Source organism: Orycteropus afer, unplaced genomic scaffold (assembly GCF_000298275.1).
Source record: "Orycteropus afer afer isolate SDZICR_OR568_19922 unplaced genomic scaffold, OryAfe1.0 scaffold00132, whole genome shotgun sequence".
NCBI lineage: Eukaryota > Metazoa > Chordata > Mammalia > Tubulidentata > Orycteropodidae > Orycteropus > Orycteropus afer.
This window is the reverse complement of record NW_006921719.1, coordinates 3411513-3421634: the sequence shown is the minus strand read 5'-3', so window position 1 is coordinate 3421634 and position 10122 is coordinate 3411513. Positions and strand designations below refer to the sequence as shown.

Below are 10122 nucleotides of genomic sequence, written 5' to 3'. Positions count from 1 at the left end.
AGGATGGTGGTTCAAACCCACCAGCTACTCCTTGGAAGAAAGCTTGGGCAATCTACTTCTGTAGTGATACCACCTCAGAAACCCAAGGAGAGGCTGGTATGAGTCGGATTCGAATCGATGGCAGTGAGTTTGGGTTTTTTTAAGTAAATATATGTTTGTTAGTACATTTTCTATTTTTTTATGTATTTACACAATTAAAACATGTATTATAAAAGTTGGAAATGAGGAAAATTGAAAATCATTTTTAGATAAGCATTAATTTTTTTCAAAGAACTAATTTTTTTCTGATAATGAATGCTTATTATAAGAAAAATCAGAAGAAAACCCAGTAATAATAAAATCTCATCACTTACAGATCATTTTGATGTATATATCCATACTTTTTTTCTGGATGCATTAATAAATACACAAAACATGATTATACTCCACAAGCTATTTTATCATCTGCTTTTTCTTTTCTAATAAAAATATATCATGATTGTATGCCTATGTAAATAATCACACACCTTCTTTATTATTTTAATGATTTCTAGCATTAGCTTATATAAATGGATGGTTAATTTATTTTGTACCTTATTTTTAAAGATTTAGGTTGTCTCTTCTCATTTTGTAATTTTTTTTTTCTTATTGTAAATCTACCCTGGAATAACCATCCTTTTATATACATCTTAAGCATTTAAAAATTATTTTCTCATGATATATCTCTATAGTAACTAGTTAAAAATACATGCTCTCTAATTAAAAATTTACAAATTAAGATAAGCATAATGTACAATTTCTCACCTATCAGATGTGCAAAGATTTTTTTAAATAATATTCTCCAGTAGTAGTATGGGTGTGGGAAATTAGGTGCTCTCATGTTTCTGGTGGAAGTATATGCTTGGTAAATCTTCCTTGAAGGCAACTTGGAAATATGTATCAAAAGCAGCTGCCCAAATTTTCTATTTTTACAGATGCTTCATGAGAAAACCTGATTTTTCCAAGATCTTATTGGAAATTAATCACACTATATATGTGTTGTAAATCCAATCTTAACATAAAAGAATTTTCTTAGGGACATTCCAAATAATGAATCCAGGTGCCCATAAGATTTCCTGAAGTGTGCTTTTAAGTATTTAAAATTTCTTTTGACACCTATATAAATCATCATTGCCTTGGGGTTCTATTCAAAACAAAATCGAAATTTTATTGTTGATATATGGTGGTAGGACTAACCTAGTAGAAACCACTTCATTTTACTCTGGAACTTCCCAAATGGGTAAGATTTTTAAACACTTTCCTGATATTTCTTATTTTAAACATTATATTTCTATATTTTAATTGCATGTGCTGCTGGAAACTTTGTAGTTCTAGGATCTTTATACACCAAATAAGAACCAGTTGCTGTTGAGTCGATCCAATTTATGATGACCCCATGTGTGTCAATTGTTGTTTTTTTAGGTGCCATTGAGTCTGTTCCAATTCATAGAGACCGTATGTACAATGGAACAAAACACTGCCCTGCCCTGTGCCATCCTCATGATCATGTGTGTCAGAGTGGAACTTTGTTCATAGGGTTTTCAATGACTGATTTTTCAGAAATAGATCCCCAGGCCTTTCTTCCAAGGTGCCTCTAAACAAAAAAAAAAAACCTAACTCACTGCCTTCGAGTCAGATCTGACTCCTAGTGACCCCTCCTTGGGTTTCAGATGTGGTATCACTACGAAAGTAGATTGCCCAACCTTCCTTCCAAGGAGTGGCTGGTGGGTTTGAACCCTCAGCCTTCTGGTTAGCAGCCAAATGCCTTAGGCATTATGCCACCAGAGCTCCTAAGGTGCCTCTGGGTGGACTCAAACCTCTAACCATCCAGTTAGCAATGGAGCGCACTAATCTTGTGTACTACCCAGAGACCTCAGGATCTTTATACAGAATGTGAATTCTGGAAGTCAAAAGAACTTGGAATTGTTCATGCTCTGATTTCATGCATAATCCCATTGGATAATTCAACTTTCCCACTTATTTTTTGGTGTAGGTGGCATACAGGCTCCTGGGGGCCCTGCTCAGCTACCTGTGGTGTTGGAATCCAGACCCGAGACGTGCACTGCCTGCACCCTGGGGAATCCCTTGCCCCTCCTGAGGAATGCAGAGCTGAAAAGCCCCATGCCTTGCAAGCATGCAATCAGTTTGATTGCCCTCCTGGCTGGCACATTGAAGAATGGCAGCAGGTATAGTAGACAGGCCAGCCTGGCACACTCGGATAGTGAAGAACACTCCACTACCCTCACACAGACTAGGGCACACGGGACTCATTGACTCACCTCTTCCTGTCTCCTCAGTGTTCCAGGACATGTGGTGGGGGAACTCAGAATCGAAGAGTCACCTGCCGGCAGCTGTTGACAGATGGCAGCTTTCTGAATCTCTCAGATGAATTGTGCCAAGGGCCCAAGGCATCGTCTCATAAGTCTTGTGCTAGAACAGATTGTCCTCCACATTTCTCCTTGGGAGACTGGTCACAGGTATGGGACATTCTGAACTTTACAGTCTTCTTTTCTGACTCTCTTTTGCTTTGGCTTCTAAATATTTCCTCCACAAGATAAGAACTGGGACCAGGATGGGGGGTAAGGGGAGTAAAACACCAAGGGTGCAAGCTTTGAGGAAGCCCTCACTTACAGGTTCCTGCAGGTGCCTTAGTCCAGGCCCTGCACAAAAGGTTTGTTTTCAGTTTTTACATGATGTTTTAGTTTCCTAGTGCTGCTGTAACAGGAACACCACAAATGGTGGCTTTCAGAACCTAAATTTATTTTCTCACAGTCCTAAAAGCTGAAAGTACAAATCAGAGTCTTAGGCATGTTGACTCCTTCCTTGTCAGTAGGCTTGTGTGTTCTAAGATTCTTTGGTTTGTAGACAATTCTGACATTGCATCTGCCTTCTTCAATATGTGTACATGTATCTCTGTATCTATACTGCTCTTTATAAATTACTCAGAAGTGATCAACTTTAGGATCCACCCTATATTGGTATGACTTAAATTGATTGATAACATCACATTATATTGCATTATGGAAGGTGATTACATTGTATTAGATTAGATTAGATTACATCCATAGTTATAGGGGTTTGGATTGCAGCACATATTTTGAGAGGACTCAGTTTAATCCATAATACTTGAGATTATTGAAAACAGTACTCATCATCTTTCTCCCCAAACCCATCCTCATCATTTCCCTATATTTTGGAACTATCAGAATCATAGTATCCTAGGATAGACGCAATATTGGTTTTATTTCTCTCTTCCTTATATCCCTTCATATTGAATTAAGCCCTGTTATTCCAACTTTCACAACACCTTTCCATACCTTTACTTCTTCTCTATTCTATTGATAGCCCTGTTATTTAACCCTTTATCATCTCAAGCTTGAATTATTGCAATAACTTGAATTCTAGTACATCATATCAGTCCTTGACACAATACAATGATGATGACTAATTTTTCAAGTGGGGAATATTAAATCCAAATAGCTTAAATAAGTTGTGTACCTTCCCATAGCTGGCAAAGTATGAATTGATTCCTTTTTGCTGTATTCCACTTAAGGGTTTTCTGTATTATATTATACTTCCCCCCTGACCTACCTGCCTCTGTATCACTCTTATATCTGCAAACCATCTAACACCCATAGTATTCTCTTTATAGTTTCCATCAAATCCTCTGCTTGCTCAGAATCTCCAGTAGGTTTTGTTGTTTTTGCTAGCTACCATTGAGTCAGGCTCTGACACATGGAAACCCTTTGCACAATAGAACAAAACTCAGCCCAGTTCTGCACCATCCCCACAAGTGGTTGTGGACTGGACCATTGTGATCCACAGGGTATCCACTGGCTGATTTTTGAAAGCAGATAACCAGACCTTTCTTCCTAGACTTAGTCTGGAAGCCCCACTAAAACCTGTTCAGTATCAGAGCTACGCACAAGCCTCTACTGACAGATGGAAGGTGGCTCTGCATGAGGTTCATTGGCCAGTATTCGAACCTTGGTCTCCTTCATGGAAGGTGAGACTTTTACCAGAGAATCAACATAAATAGGTCTTATGGCCTGCAAAATCAAATTAATGTTCCTCAGAATAGCTTTCAAGGCCTTCTTTTGACTGATGGTGCTCTCTTTTTCCTCACCTTTATTTTCACTATACTTATCCCAGTCTTTTGCTCTAGTCTTGCTGCATCCTTAAAATCTACAGACTGAGACAGTTGAGGTAAGTTATCAGTGTCCTTCAACCTCCAGTCACTGCTACCAGTTGTTTATCTTCTGAAGGGAGGGGGCAGTCTGGACATCAGAAATAATCTCAAGAAATAAGATGGGGAAGTAAGTGTCATTCTTGAATTCCTTCAGTGTTAAGTTCAGTGCTAGGCACAGCCTCAACTTCACAACAACCCTGGCAAGCAGATGTTTTCTCCATTTTTATAGGTAAAAAAACAGGTTCATTCAGATTAAATAACTTGCCCACAGGCAGAGCTAGGGTTCAAACCTGAGATGATGTGACACAAATTAGTATACAATGTGTATACATTCATGTCCTACATATAAGAGCAAGGGCTTTGAGTCAATTAGACCCATGCAGTGATCTTAGCTCTAATGCCTACAAGCTATGCGTCTTTTCTCAATATACTCAACCTTTCAGATCTCCCATTTGCCTTTCTCTAAACATGATGGCTGTTGTGAGGATAACAGGTAATATTAGATATGTAAATACTTAGCAGAGTGGGCCCTTTCCATCCTCTAGGGAGAATGTCAACATTCTTCTGCCCATAGGTTGGACTGATAGTACCTCTCTCTGCCTATGAATTCCTCAGCTTTATATTTTTCCTGTTTCCTTTATATGTTTTCTGCTATCTTTATGTTCTCTAAAGAAATAGAACCAATGAGACAGATAAATGGATGGACAGATGGATAGATTGAGAGATAGATAGATTTACTTCAAAGGATTGGCTCACACAGTTGGAGCTGGCAAGTCCAAAATCTGTAGGTCAGGTGACAGACTAGGGACTTCTGCAGACCTGCATCCCAAGATCTATAGGTCAGGCAATGGAAAGTGTGCAGAGTGGACAGAAAGGGAGTAAGTTCTGCCAAAATAGCTATTAAAATTTGGAGGCCCAACACTCCCTAATAAAACTGTCTTTTCAACTGACTGAATGATTACATCACATGATGGGAGGTGATTACATTATATTAGATTATATTATGGAATAGCTGCTAAACTAAGTTTGGCCAGACCATTAGGAACTATAGTCTAGCCAAGTTGACAAATAAAATTAGTCATCAAAACTCTCTAGCTCAATTAAGTGCTAATATTTTAAACTTGTCTTGACCGACATGTTGAAGGTCATGTTTCTCTTCCAGGGCACTAAAACAGAAAACCAAACTCACTGCCATCGAGTCGATTCCAACTCATAGTGACCTCCTTTGAGTTTCTGAGATGGCAAATCTTTATGGAAGTAGATTTCCCAGTCTTCCTTCCATGAAGTGGATGGTGGGTTTGAACTGCCAACCTTTTGGTTAGCAGTCAAATGCCTTAGGCACTATGCCACCAGAGGTCCTTATCCAGGCCACTAAAGATCTACTTAAATGTTGTCCAAAATCCTCAGAAAATGCTCAAGAAGCAAGATAAGCCAGTCTCTCCAGGGTGTGCAGAGCAGTAGTAGCACCAGGACCCAGCAACCATGTCCCACTTCCTCCGTCCAAACTCATAAGAGCAAATATAGATGGCCAAGAGTCTCTCCCTGTAAGGTCAGTGATATGAGAGACAAGAGAGCCATCTCCTCCTGCATTCAGTGCCTAAAATTAACTGAACTACCCCAGGTGAAACAACCTACTTAGGCTAGGGATGGAGAAGAACAGGTAGAGGTCTGCTCTAGAGAGCTTTGTGTAAAAAAGTTGGTTTGCTTTATTTCTCCTCCGATGTAGTGGGTAAGGTGTTTGACTGCTAACCAAAAGGTCCATGGTTCAAACCCACCAGCCACTCCATGGAGGAAAGATGAGGCAGTCTACTTCGGTAAAGATTTACAGCCTTGGGATCCCAGTGGGGGTCACTATGAGTTGGAATTGACTTGGTGGCAATCAGTTTGGAGTTTGGTTTATGGGCACATGGAACTGAAGCCCTAAAGCAGAAGCATTCATTGTGATCTATCAGAATAGGAATAGATGAGCAAAAGAAAAGTTAGAAAGGATGCACCTGGGAGGACTGGGTAGGAGAGTGGGTAGGGAATATTTATTCCAGTCACCATACTAAGCCATGAGAGTGAGGTCTTACCTACTATAGAGGAGAGAAAGGATCTAGTTACTCTCTCCATGATGATAGGGACTGAACTACAAGGAGGGAAGGGTCATACGTTTGTGGGGAGAACTCAGCATTGTGAATGCTTTATCTTCTTGCTACAGTAAGCGTGGCCCAGGGACTAGGCACATGGGCATCACCTGGGAGCTTGAAAGAAAGGAAAAATCTCAGATCCAATCCCAAACCTAAGGACTCTGAATCTGTATTCCAACAAGATCCCCAGGTGGTGGTAATGCACTCTGGTTTGAGAGTATTTAAATACCTCCAAGTAGGGATGGCTCTGGGTAATGACTTTTTTGAGCATGTGCTGCTCTAACCCAAGGAGAAGAGGTGGGGAAAAAGTAAAGGCAGGGAGTGGCAGCCGGTACAGAGAAACCATGCACCTTGTTTCTGGATGTAGTGAGGATGCACTTAAAACCGTTGCCATGTTCTACAGTATCCCCAAACCACCACCATTGTCTGTCAGTTTGTTGTACTATGGTGATTTACTTGTTGCTATGATGATGGAAACTATGTTACCAGTATTTCAAATACCAGCAGGGTCACCCATGGTGAACAGATTTCAGCAGTGCCTCTAGACTGAGACAGACTAGGAAGAAAGGCCTGGCTATCTTCTCTGTAAAGTAGCTAATGAAAACCTATGGATCACAACAAAATATTGTCCCATATATCACAAGGAGATGAATCTCCTAGGTTGGAAGGCACTCAAAATACACAGTTGTCATAACAATGGACTTGAACATACCAATGATCATGAAGATGGTGCAGGACTGGGCAATGTTTCATTCTTTTATACATATGATCACCATGAATCAGAGCCAACTTTATGAAAACTACCAACATCAACAAAATACCCCATTCTGCTTCTCTGTTTTCCTTTTTTTTTCTGAGAACAAACATCCCCTTCACAGTTTCCTGCCCTCTCCTGGAGCAAACACTTCCCATTGGCCTTTTATTTTATTTATTTATTTATTTTCAAGGTCCTTACACTTTATTTTTATTTACTTATTTTTTTAGACAAATATTTTATTTATTTTTTATTGTGCAAGTTACAGAGCAGAGTTTGTTTTACATTCAACATTTTGTGTACATTTGGTTTCACTCCCCAATTACCATCCCCAACCCTAACTCACTCTTCTCCTCTCCCTGCCCAGTAACCACTCCCTTGCCCCATTCTCCTCATGGTTATGCACTTCTGTGTGTCCTGCATTTCTTCTGTGTGAATGTTGCCCCTCTGGTTCCCCGTGGTCGATTGCTCCACGGGATGCATCTCCATAGAATTTGTGGGTGCGTCACCCTGAGTTGAGCAGTCTGTGTGTATGTCTTACTTACCATTTGGCTAAGAGCCAGCCCCTGGGAGTGAGTTTTATTCCAGGCCTGAAGTGTATCCCAGGGCCATAGTATTGGGGGTCCCACCAGAGTCCATCTGACCAGTAATTCTGGTCATTATCATGTTTTTGGATTTTTTTCCACATTTTTCCTCCCTCTCTATCCAGGATCTCCAGTTTTGATCCATTGGCCTTTTAAAGGATACTGGTGGTTACACCATTGTTCTCCTCAGTGAATAACTGAATTTGCAGTTGGCTCATTATGTATTACCAATGTGACACCGTTTGTCATGTCTAGTCATGCTTGCCTTTGTAGTTTTGCTCTTGTTGCTCTCAAATCCTGGGTCCAGCTCTGTGCTTCCCTCCACTGTGAAGTCTTCTGAAACCAAAAAAAACAAACTCACTGCCGTCGAATCGATTCGGCTCATAGCGACCCCTCCTTGGATTTCTGTGGCAGTATCTTATGGAAATAGGTTGTCCAGTCTTCTGAGGAGTGGCTGGTGGGTTTGAACTACCAGACTTCTGGTTAGCAGTCAAAAGCCTTAGGCACTATATCACCAGAACTCCTGTGAAGTCTTCCACTCCCTAAAATAATATAGCATTTCCCAGCTCGAATTCATGATGACCTAATTTTTATTGTATTTCAACGTGTAGCTACTTTTTGAGTATCCGTATGGTCTTCCCATCTAGTCTTTTTAAGACCAGTGGCCATGAGACCTCTGACAGGCTCTTGAGCCCCTACACAGTTCTGAGCAGGTAAATATTCTTCCTCAAGAGTCTTTATAGAAAAATGTGGCTTTTCCTGGATGGAACTTATTGTGCAAAGCTGCATAAAAGTAAGATATGTATGGTGAAGTAGATAAAATGTTTACAAAATATATTTATTAAATAGACTTTCTCCTAAAGGGGGAAAAAAAAAAAAGTCTGTAAAATCAGAGGAAATGCAATGTGGTGTTGAAGTGGTGATCTTTAGAAAAACTCAGGCCTGCAAACATAGGAGAGACAAATTATTATTGGAAAGAGTTTTTGCTGGGAGAAACAAGAGGAAGGAGAAGAAAGAGAAGCTTACCCAGGTACAGTGGGTTGGACCTGAGGCAGTTCAGTTCTCAAGGCAACCATTCATTAGTCAAAGAGCAAGTGCAGGTACACTCCAAGAGGTCAGCCTAAGCTCAGTCATGACACCCTTCAACTGCCAACCAGGAGCACATCTCCAGGAAATCCTCACCTGGCAAGAAGAGCAGGTATGCACACATGTACCTAGGAAAGCAGTCAGCCTCAACCTTGGAAACCAAAAGCTGGTGTTCAGACTCAGGATCAGAACATGCTGCACAGCTATTTGGGTTGCTATTAGATTCAGCTTCTCTCTTGTTAGTTGAAATTTCAGAGTTGCTTTGTTTTGGTGGAGACTCTGACACCAAATTGCCACTCTTCCCTAAAGCTTCCTGACAGACTGGTCCCTCTGCCATGGGATGGCTCACTTGGGGGCAGCTGTCCATTTTATGGTTCTGTCCTCTAACCTTGGACACAGAATGATTAGAGAGTCATGCCAGAATTTCCATCCTTCACTGGCCCAGGCCTCCCAGCCTGCAGCTAGAATGGTCCCCTTTTCCAACACTAGCTCTATTCATGGCATGTTTGAGGTTTGTTCATTCACTGGCTCATTAGCTTTCCTTGATTCCTTAGATCTGAAACAAGTCTTAGGTGAAAAGAAAGGACCTTTAGTTCTTACATGGCTTTTCAAGTTATAAGAAGGAAGCATTCACTCATATATGGGACAGTATCCCCCAGTGGTGGATCTCTGTGATGTGCGTATCTCCTGCAGCCTGTTTTATGGTCTCATCCTTTGCCTGAAATCCAGTGGCCTTTCTTCATTCTTTGTTCTTTACATTTCGATGAAACATTTGATTATTTTGTTTGCTTTCATCTTTCTCCTTCATGGTGTTTCTTGGTGTCTTTTATTGTTCATAGCTATTCAGCTAGAGTCATTGATGGTTCAGTGTTAGAATTCTCACCTTCAATGTGGGGGACCCCAGTTTAACCAACACACCTCATGCCCAGCCACCACTTATCTATGAGCAGAGGCTTGTGTGTTCTATGGTGTTGAACAGGTTTCAGTGGTAATTTCAGACTAAGATAGACTAGAAAGAAAGGCCTGGTGATTGGCTTCCAAAAATCAGCCTAGGAAAACCCTATGGATCACAGTGGTCCTATCTGCAACCAGTCATGGAGATGCCCAGGACCAGGAAGCATTTTGTTTCATTGTGCATGAGGTTGCTATGAGTCGGAGGCAGCTAACAACTTACCTAACTACATCTTTTCTATTCGTTTGACTTCCAAATTTCCAAAAAGCTCAATATTAAATGCTCTGATTTCCATCTCTGCATTTTTCCTTTCTAATTGATTCTATTTCTGATCTCTTTTCTAACTTTTAAGGATGACACTTGTCTCCAGAAAGAGTCTTTCCCTTGCTCTCTCCAGTACCATCTCCACC

General features: G+C 40.6%; 1 protein-coding gene across 1 annotated transcript in view; it reads left to right on the top strand.

Moving 5' to 3' along the window:
- Positions 1 to 10122, top strand: part of ADAMTSL3 (ADAMTS like 3) — a 598021-nt gene that overhangs the window by 414371 nt on the left and 173528 nt on the right. The window contains exons 17-18 of the mRNA XM_007945172.1: positions 2012 to 2204; positions 2316 to 2495. Coding sequence (XP_007943363.1) covers positions 2012 to 2204; positions 2316 to 2495 — 373 coding nt within the window. The remainder of the gene's footprint in view (positions 1 to 2011; positions 2205 to 2315; positions 2496 to 10122) is intronic.